This window comes from Cyprinodon tularosa, unplaced genomic scaffold (genome assembly GCF_016077235.1).
Source record: "Cyprinodon tularosa strain WSP-4 unplaced genomic scaffold, ASM1607723v1 ctg822, whole genome shotgun sequence".
In the NCBI taxonomy this organism is placed as follows: Eukaryota; Metazoa; Chordata; class Actinopteri; order Cyprinodontiformes; family Cyprinodontidae; genus Cyprinodon; species Cyprinodon tularosa.
Genome location: NW_024039588.1, coordinates 42709 through 61758, shown reverse-complemented (window position 1 = coordinate 61758; position 19050 = coordinate 42709). Strand labels below are relative to the sequence as shown.

The 19050-nt window shown below is 47.1% G+C and overlaps 3 protein-coding genes across 4 annotated transcripts; all 3 read right to left on the bottom strand.

Moving 5' to 3' along the window:
- Positions 1 to 1152: 1152 nt before the first annotated feature.
- On the bottom strand, positions 1153 to 5815 carry LOC119774667 (C-type lectin domain family 10 member A-like). Its single transcript, XM_038272304.1, is given in 9 exon segments — positions 1153 to 1335; positions 1337 to 1448; positions 3632 to 3741; positions 3862 to 4016; positions 4129 to 4221; positions 4297 to 4362; positions 4441 to 4530; positions 5476 to 5583; positions 5655 to 5815. Coding segments are annotated over 9 exon segments (837 nt in total). The 5' UTR covers positions 5713 to 5815; the 3' UTR covers positions 1153 to 1290.
- A 136-nt stretch (positions 5816 to 5951) lies between these two features.
- Positions 5952 to 11354, bottom strand: LOC119774665 (asialoglycoprotein receptor 1-like). Of its 2 annotated transcripts, XM_038272303.1 has the most exons (10): positions 10978 to 11354; positions 10906 to 10911; positions 10771 to 10866; positions 10573 to 10680; positions 9126 to 9224; positions 8952 to 9017; positions 8781 to 8873; positions 8556 to 8710; positions 6315 to 6424; positions 5952 to 6240 (listed from the first exon to the last, which is right to left on the bottom strand). In XM_038272303.1, exons 3-10 carry the CDS (start codon positions 10823 to 10825, stop codon positions 6084 to 6086), a joined length of 843 nt encoding a protein of 280 aa, XP_038128231.1. In that variant the 5' UTR covers positions 10826 to 10866; positions 10906 to 10911; positions 10978 to 11354; the 3' UTR covers positions 5952 to 6083. The 2 variants fall into 2 exon arrangements, with proteins under 2 accessions (XP_038128231.1, XP_038128230.1); XM_038272302.1 differs by lacking the exon at positions 10906 to 10911 and having other exon boundaries at positions 10771 to 10875; positions 10978 to 11353.
- A 282-nt stretch (positions 11355 to 11636) lies between these two features.
- On the bottom strand, positions 11637 to 19050 carry LOC119774677 (cytochrome b5 domain-containing protein 1). The gene is made up of 5 exons (XM_038272318.1): positions 19028 to 19050; positions 18725 to 18848; positions 18572 to 18648; positions 11963 to 12181; positions 11637 to 11875 (listed from the first exon to the last, which is right to left on the bottom strand). Exons 2-5 carry the CDS (start codon positions 18843 to 18845, stop codon positions 11645 to 11647), a joined length of 648 nt encoding a protein of 215 aa, XP_038128246.1. The 5' UTR covers positions 18846 to 18848; positions 19028 to 19050; the 3' UTR covers positions 11637 to 11644.

The window sequence follows — 19050 nt, the reverse complement described above, 5'->3', positions numbered from 1 at the left end:
CAGATGGAAGTTTGACGTAAAACCAGATCTTTCAGATAATTAAACAATTATTTTCCCGATGCAAAGCCATTCCCACAATAGACCAATGTGATTATTTCAGAGTCATTATGAAGGACGTTATCAGGGATGGAGGTTAGACTACACTGACGTCACGGGGCGATTTAGAGCATCCACAAAGAGCAAAGAAAGGATCATCTACCGTCACACACTATAAAACTGCTCTAGATGCACTAATTTACTGGGTTAAACCAGGGGACGGCAACATGCGGCTCTTTAGCGCCCCCTAGCGGCTTCCTGGAGCTTTTTCAAAACTTTATGAAAAATCTATTTTTCTGTTGTTTTTTTTTTTTATGTTCTGTGCAGGAGGTCAAAGAGACATTATGTCGTGTTGCCTCATGAGGCTGATGGAAGACTTTTACATCTTTCCAGCTCCAGACTAGCTTCGTGAGACCATCCTGATCTCGCGAGCTTTCAAGGTTTCACTCGCAGATCAGTCTGGAGACTCCATTAAAGAAAATTTGGAGCCGTTCACCAAACGAACGTCCAATCAGCATTGGCTTTGAGGCGGGTTGAGGTGTGACGCAACGAGAAGCGCGACAGTTCAGTCTAAAGAACATGGCGGCCGGTATTTTCGCCCCTTCCCAAAATTACTTCAACGGAAGGTTTCCAGATGGATATGAGGAGCAAATCCATCTGGCGGAGTCGGGTTAGCTCCAGACAGATTTATTTTTTTTTTTTTTGGTCCATTATGGCTCTTTGAGCAGTTCGGGTTGCTGACCCCTGCGTTAAACCAACTGGAGCTCCAACCACCTGCTGCTGTTTTTCTGCTCAAATGTTCAGACAATGACCCAGAAACTTCTCTGGACCTCATTCTGCGCTGCACAGACTCTCTGTCTGCACCAATGAAGATTCACTCCCCCATGATGCCAAACGCTTCAACTGATGACCGACTGATGGTTTCAGCTGTTTGTCCACCTGTCAGGGCATTGGGACGTTATCTCCAGACAGCCCGGATCGGTATCATCGTCTAAGTAACGTACTCTGTTCTGATGCAGGAAGACGCATTATAGAACATAGATGAGACACGCTTCATGCTCATTTCCTGCTGGTTAGCCCAAACTGAATCAGCTCCAATCATCACATGATAAACAGTTTGACAACAGCTTAAAATAGTCTTTATTGGACAAATGAACAAGTTTGTTGGACAATCTTAGAGTCTAAAAACTCTGGTTTAACTGATAGAGTGAACATGGGGACAGACTGAGGGCCACCAGCCTGGTCTTTAGGACGTTAAGCTGCGCGGTACGTGTCTCTGGCAGATGTAGCGCAGCCTGCTGGAGCAGTGCAGGTCGTTGAGGCGGCCGTCGCTGTGAAGGTGGGCGCAGTCTTCGTCTCCGGCACCCAAACCGTGACCGGTCCAGCTGTCGGGCTGACCGGGCTTCCATCGTCTAGACAGCAGAGACACAAAGCAGACCTATCAGTAGGTCTTCCCTCCTGAGATCCAGACCTAGTTAGGAAGCTGAGGCAGAGGCATTTCTTGCAAGAAATAAAGTTCAAATTAATTTAATGTCCTCAGATGGAGAGATAAGGTTCTGACTGGGCAACCTCAGTACATTTATACCTTACAAAACGAAGAAGGCTGTGGACGTTTGGAGCAGACATACCTCAACATTTATTTACTCCACAGTTCCAACTAGTCTAGATCGACAGTTCTCTGGACTTTCTCAGGGTCCAGAAGGTCCTGATCACTTCCAGATTATGAAACCTAAACCTGACCTTTAAATCATTTATACAGATAAAGGCCATTTCTCAATCTGTGTACTTGTGCGTTCTCATCTGCTTGTGAAACGTCATTAGCCTTAGCACTAGTGCTGTTCCAATTCACAAGAACCGCAGACCGAGAACAGACAAAAATGCTGGTTGTTGTTCTCCCTATTTAGCGAGCATGCGTCAGAGCTGGCTGCAGGCGGAGCCCGCGCCTCTTCAGCTCTCCACAACCACTATTGAGCATTTTTCCTTTGGATAAACTTTACATGCACAAGTTTACCCTCACAAACAACTACAGGGTCTTGGTTCCAGCTACTCAGAGATTCACTTCCATACAGAAAGCCCATATTCTGATCTTCAGGTAACACAGAGTACATGTCAGGCTTAATAATACTACTAATACTTCAGTGATAGTATCTAGGTGTTACTTGATTGTATGTCTCGTACCATGTCTGTTGGTTGTGCTGTTCTTTTTTAATCTCTTTGTAGATGATTAAGCAGACAGAAAATGTTTTATCATTATCTCCTCTTTCTTTCATCTTTTCTCCTTTTTTCTGTTTTTTCCTCTTCTATTCTATTTACATTGCATTGTCCATATAATCTGTAAAATTGCATAAATGAAGAGGAACACTGTGGCAATAGCCGTACTTATTGCGACATCCCCAGACAGGACACTGTTCGGAAAAAAAAAAGATAATTTGAGGCGAGAATATTATACTTTAAACCATCACTATTTGGCCCATTTACCGATTTAATGCATAATTAAAAACAAACATTTCCGAAGTTGAGAGGACCACGGCTACCAGCGGACCTCCGAGGCTAACGGCAGCCAGGGCTAACATTAGCCCGTCTGCAGCGGCCAGGCTAACATTAGCCCGTCTGCAGCAGCCAGGGCTAACATTAGCCCGTCTGCAGCAGCCAGGCTAACATTAGCCCGTCTGCAGCAGCCAGGGCTAACATTAGCCCGTCTGCAGCAGCCAGGCTAACATTAGCCCGTCTGCAGCGGCCAGGCTAACATTAGCCCGTCTGCAGCAGCCAGGGCTAACATTAGCCCGTCTGCAGCAGCCAGGCTAACATTAGCCCGTCTGCAGCAGCCAGGGCTAACATTAGCCCGTCTGCAGCAGCCAGGCTAACATTAGCCCGTCTGCAGCAGCCAGGGCTAACATTAGCCCGTCTGCAGCAGCCAGGCTAACATTAGCCCGTCTGCAGCAGCCAGGGCTAACATTAGCCCGTCTGCAGCAGCCAGGCTAACATTAGCCCGTCTGCAGCAGCCAGGGCTAACATTAGCCCGTCTGCAGCAGCCAGGCTAACATTAGCCCGTCTGCAGCAGCCAGGGCTAACATTAGCCCGTCTGCAGCAGCCCTCTCTCAGCATAGCTGCGTGTGAAGGACCGCTGGCTGTGATGGTGATTTTTTTTGTTTTATTTGGGAAAATATTAATTTGATTTGTCTGAGTGTGTCCATCATTATTCCCCCTCTGAATAAAAAAGGTCATAATTTATTATTATCTAGAGACTATTATTAACAGGAGGTGAAAAGCACCTCTAGACTAGCCGGGCTTGTGATGACGTCACGAGTACTGTTATGCTCCATTTTACCCAGATTTATGCTGCCTGCTCCCGTTCTCCCCAAGTCCAGACTTTGCTGTGTTCTTCTCAAGAACATACTTGGCGAGGACAGGAGTCCGTACTTGTGTTCTTGGGAATTGAGAAACGGCCAACATGTGGTGAATCAGTGTTGTGTCGACATATAACCAAGAACCTGAGAAAGAACCTCCTCTTCTTTATACTCTGGTAGTGGCAGTAATGTTTCAAAGTCCTTGAGACCACATGGGTGAATATGAAGCCCCGCTAGCGATGTTCTACCTGCGGTTCATCACGTAGGGCGTCTGGTTGACCCACTCCCACCTTCCTGACTTCTCATCCGTCAGACCCACCCAGTAGAACGTACCTCCAGTGTGACGGAACACAAAGTCCTGGACCACAGAGACAACAAGGCAATGAAAGTGGTGTAGAAGAGTTAAAGTTTTTACGCAGACGACACAATATTTACCTCCACTGTTAAGAATAAAGTGAGAACTAGTGAGCAGATTTACCCATTCATCATCGCTCATCATTATGACCAGGTGGGACTCGTGTCCGTTGCACCAGTCCCGAGCCTCGTGCCAGGACAGAGCATTCCTACTGAACAAGTAGCAACTGGTGCTGAAACTCTCCCAACCGAGGGGACAGCAGCCATCAGAGAGAGAACCTGAGGAGGCAGAGAAGATGGCGGTGTTCACACTGAACCCATTAGGACTTTGGAACGGAGAATGACCCAGAACCCAGAGGGAGGAACCCTGCTGAGCGTTTGCACTGCCCACCGTTGTTAATGTAGCGATCCAGGGTGCATTTCAGCTTGGCCACCGTCCTGCCGATGGTGTCCAGGGTAGAGAGCTGCTTCAGGGCTTCAGACACTGAGGAGAAACAGAGTCAGGGTCCATCAGAGGGTTCTGGAGGTTTCTGTTGTGTTTACGCTCCTCGTGGTTCACCTGAGGTCAGCTGCTCCTTATTGCTCTCCACAGAGAACTTCAGCCTCTGGACGTCTTTACCTGTGTCTGCAGCAGACGGCATGGGACAGACTCAGTTAGGGTGCGGACAGCCCTGGTTCCAGGTGACCTGGACAGGTGTGTTACCTTTAGTGAGCTGCTGGGTGGAGGAATGCCACTCCGTCTGGTTGGACACGGTTTTCTCCAAAGACCAGAGACGGCTCAGTGTGTTGGAGTCTGCAAACAGTCGTTGCCCCCACAGGGGCAATTAACCACCAGTTAACTAACAGTCATGTCACATGACCTCAATGCAGAGAAACTCTAGTCTGGGATTCAAACCCAGGACCCTCTGGTTGCTAGGATACAGTGGAGCAAACCATCATCCATTCATCATCCATCCATCCATCCATCCATCCATCATCCATCCATCATCCATTCATCATCCATCCATCCATCCATCCATCCATCCAGTACATTCCAGCATAATCCAATAATCCAGGTCCATAAATTAAAAGGTGTTTACAAAGATTAGTTCCAATCTATAATCTGGTTCAGTTGACAGGATGAAGGAAAACTAAGCCGGGTTTTACTTTCTGGACCAGGACTATCCTCCCTGCATACAGGAATGTTAATCTGCGAGGGCATATCTCCATTAAATTAAACTATAAGCTGCAAAAGAAGATCAAATAATATCCTGACGTCTAATACTGCTGTGGTCCAGCCATGTTCTGCTTCAGTCCCTGTTTATGCTAGGTTCCTCCACAGCAATGTTTGCTTTGTGTTGATTAATTGATCTCAGTGATCATCTCTAACTTGCCACCTAAAGCAACTGTTCAGTTCCTACCATGGTATCCCCACCAACAGTTCTAGTACCAGGCTTTGGGTAGTGGCAGTAAAACCGAGGTGTTAATCCAAATGGAAATGTTGGCTGAGGTTCTTCTCAGTACCTCTGAGGTGGCCATGTCTGAATACATATGTCTAAGGCTGACCTTCTGAGTTTTAATAACTAAAAATCAACTCACATTAAAAGGTGGACTCTCTCAGTTACTTCCAGCAGAATATTAAAGAGTAGAGAAACCATCTGGAAGTTTCCACATGGCTTAGACCTCCTCATCCCCATTCCAGGAGAGGGGCCCACAGGGACATAAACCAGGAGTTACTGGGAAACATGGATGTACTCACTGGTGACTCCGACTGCTATGATGAAGATGAGGACAAAAGCAACACCCAGGCCAGGATACAACCACCGTCTGAACCTGGAGACACTCGAGTAGGACATGGGACGGGGCTCTGATGGGCAGATGGACATGATAAATACCAGTCATCCCAGTCTTGGACCAGTTCTCACTCTCGGCAGGTACCTTTGTTCCAGAAAGAGTTGCTCTCTTCGTCCACCTCGTCGTGGTATTCAGTCGTCATGGCGTTTTTCCTCGTCTTCGTCTCTTAGAACAACGCAGGCTGGCAATGGAGCAGGTGTCCGTATGCGGCGCTGCAGGTCAATGGCCAAGGGACGTACTTTGGACTGAAAAACATGCTCTGTGTGTGTGTGTGTGTGTGTGTTGGGGGGGTGGGGGGGGGACATCATAGCCTAAAGAGAAACCTGACCAAAGACAAACAGTGAAGCAAAGAAAAGAGGCTCTGAGAGGAACTGAAGCATGAACTTTCTAGATGTTGCTTTAATGCCACCACACCATAAAACGTCTCATTGCATAAAAATCATCATTAACATCAACTGGTCACTCTAAGAGTTTGGAACTGGTTCCAGTCCACAGCAGCTTCTCCCTGGTGGTCTAGGTGTGCGAGCCGCGTTTCTGGCAGATGAAGCGGAGGCTTGAGCTGCAGTGCATGTCATTGAGGAGTCCATTTTGATGAAGATGTGCGCAGTCTTCATCTTCGGGGCCCATTCCGTGGCCCGTCCAGGCGTCGGGCTGCCCAGGTACCCATCGCCTGGAACCGCACCATAGTTAGCTACCTGAAAACAGCCCTGAGGCTAAACAGAAGGAGACAGTGTCCGCCTGTACCTGCGCTGGATGGTGTAGGGGGTGTGGTTCACCCACTCCCACTTCCCAGTCCTCCCATCAGTCAAACCCACCCAGTATAGCAAAGGAATTGAGTTCTTGGTCACAAACTCCTGTGGAACAGAGAGCAGACACTGAAAATCATATGAAATCCTGATGGAAGAAAGAGCTGTTACACCCTGGGTCAGAACCAGAACTCAGAGCCATCCTGGTTGGTGAAGAAGATGAGATCTGGAGGTCAATTTAAGTCCAAAGGTCTCAGAACTTAGTAGTTCCTCCCCTGACCTCATAGAACTGGTCCTGGTTTGAGATGCTGTTGATGATGCTCTGGAGAGGGAGGAGCTTCAATCAGAGCCACTGGTGTCCCACTAACTTCTTAGGCTTAACTTTTTAAACAGTTTGTGCTCATGATGATCTATACATGATAAACGTGACAAATATAGATTATTTAAAGTGCTACTATCAGGAAGTCCACAAACTGTAGTTAAAAGCCTTCAGCTGATCCAAAATGCTGCAGCCAGAGTTCTGATGAAAATGAAAAAGAGAGATCATATCTCTCCTATCCTGGCTTCTCTTCATTGGCTTCCTGTTAAATCCAGAATAGAATTTAAAATCCTCCTTCTCACATATAAAGCCTTAAATGGCCAAGCTCCATCTGATATCAGAGATCTGATTGTTCCTTATGTTCCTAACAGAGCACTTCGCTCTCAATCTGCAGGTTTACTAGTGGTTCCTAGAATTTCTAAAAGTAGAATGGGAGGCAGATCTTTTAGTTCTCAGGCTCCTCTCCTGTGGAACCAACTACCAGTTTTAGTCCGTGAGGCAGACACCCTGTCTACTTTTAAGGCTAGGCTTAAAACTTTCCTTTTTGATAAAGCTTCTAGTTATAGTTATAGCCATCAACACCTTTGTTTCTAGGTGCTGGAGCTTGGCCTGTTTTCCAGTGTAGGCCTGTTTGCGGCGCTGCAGGTCAATGGTCAATGTGACTAACAGTCAGAGAAACAGGCCTGCAAACAGCATCAGAGCGCTACCTGCTGGAGCTGTTGACAGTTTTCCATCCTTGCAACCAAACTAGCAGCAGTAGTGGAGTTTGGAGATGCTTCCACTTCTTAAATCTATCTTTGCTCTCCTCTAATTTGTCCAGAAGTTCTGCAATTACACTTTTTCTCTCCCTCCCAGCTTTTTGGTCGGCACTAATATAACACAGACAGCCGGAAAGGCATACCAAGGTCCAATCACAGCTGCTTTTTGTCTGCGCACTTCCGCTTGAGGTCTGCATGGGTTTGCGACCGTCTGACGTGTAGTCAGGATTTTTTTGAGGTGGGCAACAAAGGTCAGAGCCTCTACGTGGGGGGGCGTGGTCACGCACAGAGACAGATATGACAGATGCAGAGGCTATGCGTCAGAAATATAAATTGGCCTTTAGCCACCATCAGCAGCACAATTCTTCTCTCCCATTTAAAATATTCTCTCAACATCACCGGTACTGCCCCCTACTTATTATAATTCTGATGACTAACATATGTATTAGCTTCCAAAACTGCGACTCAATCTTTATACCTCAGAAAGGACACAAGCCATGGCCGAAGCGCATCCTCAGTCGCCCTAATTGGTGCTATCCCAATAGTTCTGGCAGTAAGGACCATGAAACACAAGTTTTTACCAGCACCAATTAATTTAGCATACTAACCTCCTGATGTTTCTAGCTCCTGCAGGGAACTATGAGCTCGCCCACGATCCTTGGCGTGACCGACCTTATAGGATAACATAAGGATAAAGGAAAGAAGCTAGGAATGGAAGCTAGGAACGTTCCAGTCTGTCCCTCCTATACTGCTCTGCTTCTGTGCTGATCATTTCTAGCTCTACATCTCCACCAAATCCATCATGATTGCAGCTCAATCCACCGTTTGACCAACTGCATCACTGAGACGACATCATGGATCTCAAATCCCTTACCTAAACCTCCCCTACCTTCAGCCTCACCATTGCTAGGCCTCTCATCTACAACCTCTGAGTTGTTTTCCGCAGTAGCCTTTCCTATGGACATCATGTTCTCCGCAAAAAAAACCTTCTTCCATTTAAATCATATTGCACGTCTCACGTACCCATGACTCGTCTTATTGACCGCTAGAATTGTTGTCGTTGTTAGAGATGCTTCATTGAATCCAGGAGAAGTGGAGGGTTGAGACAGGTGTAGCGATAGATACTGTAGGACAGATGGACAGAGACAGACAGGTGTCTCACCCACTCCTTGTCGCTGCTCAGGATGGCTAAGTGAGCATTCTTGGTCTCACACCAGGTCTTGGACTGGTTCCAGGGTAGAAGCTGTTTGCTGAAGAAGTAGCAGTCCGACCCAAACAGAGTCCATTCCAAAGGACAGCATGGTCCTGATGTGGAGGCTGAGACACACACAGAGACACTCAGACAATGTGGACAGAGGGAGGACATCACATCTCTGCCTGTCCATACCGTTCTGGATGATGTGTTTGAAAGAACATTCCAGAGCCTCCACCTTCTTCCTTAGAGAGTCGAGCAGTGGCAGCTGCTGAAGGGCTGCTGACACTGAGTACACACAGACAGACATGTTCCTGGTTCTGATCCAACCCACTGAGTTCTGAACAGTGACGGAAACACACAGACCTGATGAGATTTGGTCCTTGTTGTCCTGAATGCGGAACTTCAGCTGATGGATTTCTTTAATGGACTCTAGAGGAAAAAATATTCTGGAAATCAGTAACTGCTACACAGAACCAGAGGTTCAGGTTTGTGTGCTTTTATTGTGAAAATCCTGCAGTGTCAATGTCCGGAATTTACCATGAGCCTGCTGCAGAGATGCGTTTAAGGACTCTATCTTGTCGTACAGGATGGAAACCTCCTCCTCTGCAGACCAAAGGCGCGTTGAGGTCTTTGAGTCTGATCGCAAACAAAAAGAGCTGTCACCACAGCTGATCCATATAGACAGTAGAGAACTAGTACCCCTCTGACCCAGCCCTCAGGAAGCCACACTATAATCCACTAGCTCTCCAGGCAGTCCGAGCTTCTGGTTCAGAGGACAAAACTTATACAGACCTAAAGAATCCCTGAGAACAGACCCTGGAGAACCATTGGCATGGAGAACCATTGCCATGGAGAACCACTGGCATGGAGAACCATTGCCATGGAGAACCATTCGCATGAAGAACCATTGGCATGGAGAACCATTGCCCCGGAGAACCATTGGCATGGAGAACCATTGGCATGGAGAAACACTGGCATGGAGAACCATTGGCATGGAGAACCATTGGCATGGAGAACCATTGGCATGGAGAACCATTGGCATGGAGAAACACTGGCATGGAGAACCATTGGCATGGAGAACCATTGGCATGGAGAACCATTGCCCCGGAGAACCATTGGCATGGTGAACCATTGGCATTGAGAACCATTGCCCCGGAGAACCATTGGCATGGTGAACCATTGCTCCAGAGAACCATTGCAACTTTTAGAAATGCCTTTGGTTCAACAGACCTGAAATCAATAATTAGGGGGTTGACAGGTTGACAGGACTCTAGAGGAACTGACTGCATCCTGAGGAGCTAACTCGTCATTTGATTCAGCCGTGTTGGACCATGGATTATTCTAAAAGTTGCAGGATACCTGCCCCCAGGACCCTTTGTCCAGAGGATCAACGCTCCCACAGCCTTGGCAGAAGAGCAGTCCATCACAGGCTCAGAAAGGTCACATGAGGAGAACCCTGCTTAGGTTCATCCTAACACAGCAGCCATTATTCTAACCTGGATGGGACGTGCTCCATGGTTCTAATGCAGAAAGGAGGACTGGCATCTCTAGGTCCGTCTCTACCCCAGGCTGAGGCTTGATGGAGACACCTGATGAAGGCCTCCTCTGAGGCTAACTACTGAGGCTAACTACTGAGCTCTGGATTTAGCTGATGGTCTTCAGCCATCACCGATGGGCATCCTTCATCCAGACATCTGAGAAAGGTTCCTCAGTGAGGTCACCAGGCTGCGGCTTACAGCTAAGAAAAGGAGCTCCATTATCCGGGGGCAGATGAGAGATGTTACACTGGAAGGAGACCCCGGGGGAGACCTGGAACTCTTTAGAATAACAATGCTATAAGATCCTTCAGAAGGACCTGGAGAGACTGGCGTCTACTAGACCATGAAGGTTGTACATCCAGGAATAGAGCTTAGAGTGGGAGGTCAGAGCATGGTTATAAAGCTGACCTCCTGATGATGGAAATACCAAGTGTGAGCGGACTCACTGGTGACTCCCAGGACCAGGATGAGGATAAAGACCACAGCAGCCATTACAGCAGGAAACAACCACCATTTGATCCTGAAGATACCGGCAACTGAGGCAGGAGGACTCTCTGAGAAACAGAAGGACAGACGGATGGACGACAGGTCATTAACAGCAGAAACAGATAAGTGTCTCTGTCCCCTGATCACCTCCCTCAGACCTGAGATCCAGAGGGCGCAGCGGTCCGGGTCCTTCTCCTGGAAGTCGTTGAACATGTTGGAGACGTTCCAGGCTGATCTTCAGGGCTATAAGGTCGATACTCCAGCTGCATGAAGCAGGGAATGACAGGAGGTTAGAAGATCTGCAGAAGAACTGGACCTCCTGTCCTCCTCACTGACCCTTAAGAACGTTGATCCAAAGATCTCACCTGTCTGAACACCTGCAGAGATGAAGCTGCTCCTCACTGACCTGGTAACCGTTTACTGCTGAACTTCTCCCTCTCCTCTTCCTCTTCAACCGCCCATCCAACTGTCTCAAAGCGTCCACTCATCACTTTAATATTTCATCATCTTCATCGGCTCACCCTATGCAGCCTTTCTTAAGTTTCTCATTTCACTGAATCTCCGGAACTTCTCCTTTCTGCAGAACAGATTTCTCAAGAAGGAAGTGATTCTCAGTCCAGTTCCCTAAAGGAACCAAACCAAACCTCCGCAGGAAATACTCTGAGACCCACACATGGTCCGTTAGCGCTCTGCTAGCTGTGTTCTACACTGATTTATGAAGATACTGGAGAACAGAACCAGGAACCAGAACATCAACAACAACATGAGCAATTATGAGCCTGAAGCTTCAGGAGAGGAACACTTTGATTAGAGTCTAAATCAGAAATGAGTCCTTTGCTTGGATGAGAAAAGAAACTTATTTATTTGACCCACAGCAAACCTGTTTTCCTTGAGTTCACCAACAAAACTGATGGGATCGAAGGAACAAAAATTCACACTAAGGCCTTATCATGGACTTTAAACTGTTTCTAATCATCCTTTACTTCATCGTCTCTGAAAGAAAACCAGTCAGTCAGTCTGATGGCGATGACATCATCCCTCTGTGAGGTCATCGTCGAAGTGGAGCAGGATGGAGGGAGTGAAGATGTCCCGGTCCAGCCTCAGACGGTCCAGCTCCGGGTCTTCGTCCACCACGCCGTTCTGGCTCAGTGTCTTGGTCATGTCCAGAACCTCTCCCAGGTGCTTCCAGGTGTAGCTGTGGGCGTGGCTGTTGTAGCGCCGGTAACGGTGCAGGATCTCCACCAGAGTCTCCTCAGAGCACACCTGAGGAACCGTAGGGTTCTGTGAGGCAGGGACGTCTCAGAGTCCTCAGACTTCATTACCCAGAGTGCATCTGGAGGAAGCTCTCACCTCCAGCAGCTGCTCCTGGGACGTCAGCGTGTTGACGATCCGGATCCACCTGACCTTGGCTGACAGCAGCCCCACCTTGTACCGGCTGTCCTTCCACCACGGAGTCCCGAAGTCGGTGGCCCAGTTGGAGCAGGGCCCGCGGGGGGGGATGTGGACAAATCGCCCCCTGGGGGTGTAGTAGCGCTCACAGCAGGTCAGGGGGTCCACGAACCGCCGGATCTGAGGGAACCATAAACCATCTGAGGTCCAACAAAGATCTAAGATCATCAGAGATGAAACCATCTGGAGATCAGCTGGATGCACCAGAGACCTAGAACCTGAACAGAACCTCCTCCCTGACCCATCCTCTGGGTCCCATTGTCTCCATCGTGCTGTTTGCTCTCTAATGTTATCTAGAGAAATCTATTTCAACATTTGGAGCCAACAGAGTGCAGCACTGCTCTAATGCATGCTGGGTAAAGAGGGAGGGGCCAGAACAACACCTGGGGACTTTGTCCGTTCTCGGTCTGCTCTTCTTGTGAATCTGAAGAGTACGTTTAAGATCACCTGAGGGGAGAACATTAAACTTTAAGCTTCACTATATGGAACATTTACTGCATGGGCGTAGGTTTGCATAGGGACCATAGGGACATGTCCCTACCAAAATTTTGAACCGACCTAATCGTCCCTACCAATAATTTGATGTGAACAACACGTTTATAATTTACTATACAGCTTTGCTGCAGCAGTGGCTTCTTTTCCTCTAGCAGCTTCGCTGACTGCGCGCTCAAACTGAAGGCACAAATATCTCTCCGTTCAGCAGCAGCTCCGTCTGAGTGCCTGCCTGTCTCTACTGTCCCTTTAACGTAGCAGCGCACGTGACGGTGGTTCTGAGCAGCTACTGGTTGTTCTGCCTTAAGTTCCGCCTTCTCTCTTCCTGATTGGCTGTTTTCCAGTCCGTGTGCGTGTGTGTGTGCTTGGAGCACAAAACTGAACATTTATTTCATTCTAGAATACAGCGGTTAATACAATTAATATTAGGCTATGAAACTAGTCCCAATTAAAAAACCGAATATCATGTAGGCCTACGCTAAAAAAAAAAAAAAAAAAAAACTTTTTTTCTTTGTATAAAACTAAGCCAGGAATTCTGAAGACTGCTGGAAAAATGGACAAATAAAGGCTGTAAGCATCAACATTTCTGATTCTTAGCCACAGCCCACTAAAAAGAAAAATGTGATGGTTTCCTTTTTCTGATCTGCTGATATTAAGTTGCTGTTACTGTTTTCATTTTTTGATGACTCTTTGAGGGAGTTCAGGTATAATTATTAGCAGGTTTTAGCATAACAATAAGAGATGGCGCCTAAACATCTGCTATTTTTTGTTTAAAAAGCATAATTAGGGTTTTACGTAATAATAGTTCTATTTTATTGACTATTTCTACTTCTAGAAATAGGATAAAGACAAGAACAAAGAGAGGGACATTATTAACATTGATTTTATCTTACATAGATTTCCACACAGTCTATAAGTAAATTGGTGCAAACATTAATGTCTGGTAAATAATGCTTGAATCTGGCTGTTTATTTTGGATATTATAACATTGCAGATAAGATAGTGTTATATTGTCTTTTATAATCATTAAATGTGATGTTATATTTGAATACATTTTGGCCATTCTTAGTGTGGAGTTTGTAGATGATGCCACTAAAAAAGAAAATAGACATAAGGATCTATTTTAACAGTCAGTCAGTAAGTAACATACGATGATACACTATATTGCCAAAAGTATTTGCTCACCCATCCAAATTATTGGAATCAGGTGTTCCAATCACTTCCATGGCCACAGGTGTATAAATTCAAGCACCTAGGCATGCAGACTGTTTTTACAAACATTTGTGAAAGAATGGGTCGCTCTCAGGAGCTCAGTGAATTCCAGCGTGGAACTGTGATAGGATGCCACCTGTGCAACAAATCCAGTCGTGAAATTTCCTCGCTCCTAAATATTCCACAGTCAACTGTCAGCTGTATTATAAGAAAATGGAAGTGTTTGGGAACGACAGCAACTCAGCCACGAAGTGGTAGGCCACGTAAACTGACGGAGCGGGGTCAGCGGATGCTGACGCGCATAGTGCGAAGAGGTCGCCAACTTTCTGCAGAGTCAATCACTACAGACCTCCAAACTTCATGTGGCCTTCAGATTAGCTCAAGAACAGTGCGCAGAGAGCTTCATGGAATGGGTTTCCATGGTCGAGCAGCTGCATCCAAGCCATACATCACCAAGTGCAATGCAAAGCGTCGGATGCGGTGGTGTAAAGCACGCCGCCACTGGACTCTAGAGCAGTGGAGACGCGTTCTCTGGAGTGACGAATCGCGCTTCTCCATCTGGCAATCTGATGGACGGGTCTGGGTTTGGCGGTTGCCAGGAGAACGGTACTTGTCTGACTGCATTGTGCCAAGTGTAAAGTTTGGTGGAGGGGGGATTATGGTGTGGGGTTGTTTTTCAGGAGCTGGGCTTGGCCCCTTAGTTCCAGTGAAAGGAACTCTGAATGCTTCAGCATACCAAGACATTTTGGACAATTCCATGCTCCCAACTTTGTGGGAACAGTTTGGAGCTGGCCCCTTCCTCTTCCAACATGACTGTGCACCAGTGCACAAAGCAAGGTCCATAAAGACATGGATGACAGAGTCTGGTGTGGATGAACTTGACTGGCCTGCACAGAGTCCTGACCTCAACCCGATAGAACACCTTTGGGATGAATTAGAGCGGAGACTGAGAGCCAGGCCTTCTCGTCCAACATCAGTGTGCGACCTCACAAATGCGCTTCTGGAAGAATGGTCAAAAATTCCCATAAACACACTCCTAAACCTTGTGGACAGCCTTCCCAGAAGAGTTGAAGCTGTTCTAGCTGCAAAGGGTGGACCGACGTCATATTGAACCCTATGGATTAGGAACGGGATGTCACTTAAGCTCATATGTGAGTCAAGGCAGGTGAGCAAATACTTTTGGCAATATAGTGTATAAAAGGTTGTTTCATTTAATCCTTTTATATTAAAAAAACACTTTTATACATTATATGGTTATATAGTAAACACAGATATCCAGTTATAAGGATGCAGGGCAGCTTGAAGGTGAAGCAGCTGCCCTTCAGTGCTTCAGGTGACGTCTAAATGATTTTAATTACAAAATAAACAGCAACTTTTTTATTTATATACAATATAAATATCAATTAGTATTTGATATGGCTGGATTTAGGGAACGTAAACAATGAGCAGTAATGTTTCAGCACAGCTTGAGGGAGAAGTGTCCGAACCTTCAGGGCTTCAGGTAAGGGTTTTTTTGGTTTTGTTTTCAGTAGGAGTAACTGGATTCTGTGATCGCTTTTGGAGCTCACAAACGATGCCACATGGATTTTAATATAGTTTGGCTGATTAACATGTTTGTTTCGTTGAATTTTATCTCCACTTCACATGTATTTAGTAAGAAATGTTATGTTAAATGCAATGTTACGATAAAATTAGGACAGCAACTAACAATTATTTTGCAAATCGATTAGTCTGTTGTTAATTCTTTCGATTAATTGGATAGCCAAAGGTTCTTTAAAGAAGATTATTAATGACATTAAACCAGGTAAACTAAAATATTTCCTCTTGAAGAGTTCTGGATGGAAAGTATTGACAGACAAAAACATTTTATAATCTTATTTGCAAAATGTTTATAAATTTATTTTACAGTTTTGGTATGATTACTGATCTAAGTGGGTTACTCTGTCGGGGAAAGCCAGATTTTACATTTATATAATGTTTTAGAGTCTCTATACTCCATTTAATGATGAATCACTCACTAAATTAGTTGACGATTATTGAAATAATCAATTAATATGATTCATTTTTTTCAGCCCCAGATAAAATACATGAAATGGGCTACACAGAGTACCTACAGCCCAGATGTTCAACTTTTATAGTGAAGTTATTATTTTAATGAATGTATTATTTTGCTTGATACAGAGAGAGAATAGCAGGTAAATATAAGAGTGGGGTTTAACTCTGCACAATTCTATATCTTCAGAAGAAAATACTGTATTTACTTTCTCTCTTAGTGGTTCAAATGAAACCATTTACAGAGTGGAAAACAGTCCTAATTCCACATTCATCAGAGCCGGTGATACTTCAACATTGATAAACAGCATCTAGTGACTGTAGTGCTTATAAAATCTTTATTAATGTAGCAAAATGCTCCTTTTCTCTTTAAACAATGAATTCCTCTCATCAGTACTGATGCTCACGTCAAGCATAAAAAAGGGCATGCATATTGCATAGCACCAATGACACCAGACCAATAGTGTCCCTACCAAAGTTCAAATCAAACCTACGCCCTTGATTTACTGATTTAATAGTATAAAAAAAAAATTCAGGTGTTCAGAGGTGCACTGCAACCAGCAGAGCTCCGAGGGTAACGGCAGCCAGGGCTAACGTCAGCCCGTCTGCAGCGGCCAGGGCTAACGTCAGCCCGTCTGCAGCGGCCAGGGCTAACGTCAGCCCGTCTGCAGCGGCCAGGGCTAACGTCAGCCCGTCTGCAGCGGCCAGGGCTAACGTCAGCCCGTCTGCAGCGGCCAGGGCTAACGTTAGCCCGTCTGCAGCGGCCAGGGCTAATGTTAGCCCGTCTGCAGCGGCCAGGGCTAACGTCAGCCCATCTGCAGCGGCCAGGGCTAACGTTAGCCCATCTGCAGCGGCCAGGGCTAACGTCAACTGGTCTGCAGCGGCCAGGGCTAACGTTAGCCCGTCTGCAGCAGCCAGGGCTAATGTTAGCCCGTCTGCAGCGGCCAGGGCTAACGTCAGCCCATCTGCAGCAGCCAGGGCTAACGTTAGCCTGTCTGCAGTGGCCAGGGCTAATGTCAGCCCATCTGCAGCGGCCAGGGCTAACGTCAACTGGTCTGCAGCGGCCAGGGCTAACGTCAGCCGGTCTGCAGCGGCCAGGGCTAACGTTAGCCTGTCTGCAGCGGCCAGGGCTAACGTTAGCCCGTCTGCAGCGGCCAAGGCTAACGTTAGCCCGTCTGCAGCGGCCAGGGCTAACGTCAGCCTGTCTGCAGCGGCCAGGGCTAACGTCAACCCCTCTGCAGCGGCCAGGGCTAACGTCAGCCTGTCTGCAGCGGCCAGGGCTAACGTCAACCCGTCTGCAGCGGCCAGGGCTAACGTTAGCCCCTCTGCAGCGGCCAGGGCTAACGTTAGCCCGTCTGCAGCGGCCAAGGCTAACGTTAGCCCGTCTGCAGCGGCCAGGGCTAACGTCAGCCTGTCTGCAGCGGCCAGGGCTAACGTCAACCCCTCTGCAGCGGCCAGGGCTAACGTCAGCCTGTCTGCAGCGGCCAGGGCTAACGTCAACCCCTCTGCAGCGGCCAGGGCTAACGTTAGCCCCTCTGCAGCGGCCAGGGCTAACGTCAGCCTGTCTGCAGTGGCCAGGGCGAACGTCAGCCTGTCTGCAGCGGCCAGGGCTAACGTTAGCCCGTCTGCAGCGGCCAGGGCTAACGTTAGCCCGTCTGCATCGGCCAGGGCTAACGTCAGCCTGTCTGCAGCGGCCAGGGCTAACGTTAGCCCGTCTGCAGCGGCCAGGGCTAATGTTAGCCCGTCCGCAGCAGCCCTCTCTCTGCATAGCCGTGTGTGAAGGACCGCTGGCTCTGATGGAGGTTTGATTGTTTTATTTGGTAAAATGTTCATTTGATTTGTGTTTATCTGACTGTGTTCATCATTATTCCTCCACTAAATGAAAAAGTGATAATTTATTATCATCTAGAGTCTATTAATGACAGGAGGTAAAATGCAGCGCCAGACTAGCTTAGCATGTGCTGATGTCATCAGAACGCTGCTGTTCCAATTGACCCAGATTTATTCTGCTCCCGTTCTCCCAGAGTCCAGACTCTCCTGGGTTCTTCTGAAAGAACAGTTTTAAAACATTCTAATTGTTCTGAATTAGTTAAAATCTAATTTGATCACATCCCGAATCCTTCCTGATAAACTTTGGTTCTCAAACATAAATCTAAGTGAAACTGTAATATGGTTTTCAACCATGTTTCCCTTCCTCTCTACATAGTAGTTTAGTTTAGTTGACTTTCATTAGTTTTAGTTAAGAGTTTTAAACTGAAATATGTTTGACTGGAAGCTGAATGATATTCCATGATATTCCATCTATGCTCAGCATTAACTGACCATGATTTGAGCTCCATTCCCTCTTTGTTCTGATATAGCCAGTAGGAGGCGTGTTCGTAAAAATATATAACAGCCTGAATAATATCTGATAAATACAATATTGACCTGCCTATGGGGCGGACAATAAATATATGAAAGTATCACAGCAGCAGGTCAGACGGTCCATGAACCGCAGGATCTGAGGGAACCATAAACCATCTGGAGATGAGCTGGATCCACCAGGTGAGACCTAGAACCTGACCAGAACCTGACCCATCCTCTGGCTCCCATTGTCTCCATCCTGCTGTTTGCTCTCTAATGTTCTCTAGAGAATCTATTTGACCATTTTCAGCCATCAGAGTGAAAATGTTCCTTTGAATCCTGGAGTCTCAGTGGTTCAGATCCTACAGGAAGTTGATGGTTCTGGTAGAACCCAGCCGGACCAACACTCACGTCTTTGGTTTGGGGGTCGAACCAGCTGCTGATGTCCTTCCCAGCAGCCTCCATGATGGGAAGCAGCAGAACGTCTCCTGCAGACACAGAGGTTAGAAACCTGATCAGAAAGCAGAGCTCCCTGTCCACCGTGTCCACGCAGCCGGACCTCACCGTGGTACCGTTTCACCAGTGGGCTCAGGTCCCACACCCCCCCCAGGAAGGACACCCACAGGTCAGAGGGGGAGCGGTGAGAGGCCACCTCAGAGGGCGTGAAGAACTGCGGCCGCTCCATCCTCTGAGGAGGAAACAAACCGTCAGGAAGGAGGTCAGTTAGTGTTTAGGTTGCTATGGCAACCTGTGTTTACCCTCCCACGCTGAACGGTTGGCTGCAGGCTGAGGCTGCTGGGAGTTGTAGTCCTTTGATTGTAAAACGTTCCAATAAATGGTGAACAGCTCACTACTAAGAAAACTGACCTAGATTAGAAAAAGCTTCCTGC

Bases quoted from the DNA above. Each gene is read 5' to 3' on its own strand.
- LOC119774677 (XM_038272318.1), bottom strand. From the start codon at position 18,845: ATGGAGCGGCCGCAGTTCTTCACGCCCTCTGAGGTGGCCTCTCACCGC. The intron at 12,182-18,571 runs GTGAGTGTTGGT...TGGTTCCCTCAG, and splicing joins TCGACCCCCAAACCAAAGAC to ATCCGGCGGTTCGTGGACCC. The intron at 11,876-11,962 runs GTGAGAGCTTCC...ACGGTTCCTCAG, and splicing joins CCCAGGAGCAGCTGCTGGAG to GTGTGCTCTGAGGAGACTCT.
- LOC119774665 (XM_038272303.1), bottom strand. From the start codon at position 10,825: ATGTTCAACGACTTCCAGGAGAAGGACCCGGACCGCTGCGCCCTCTGG. The intron at 10,681-10,770 runs GTCTGAGGGAGG...TCTGTTTCTCAG, and splicing joins CTGCGCCCTCTGGATCTCAG to AGAGTCCTCCTGCCTCAGTT. The intron at 6,241-6,314 runs GTACAGGCGGAC...GTGCGGTTCCAG, and splicing joins CCCTACACCATCCAGCGCAG to GCGATGGGTACCTGGGCAGC.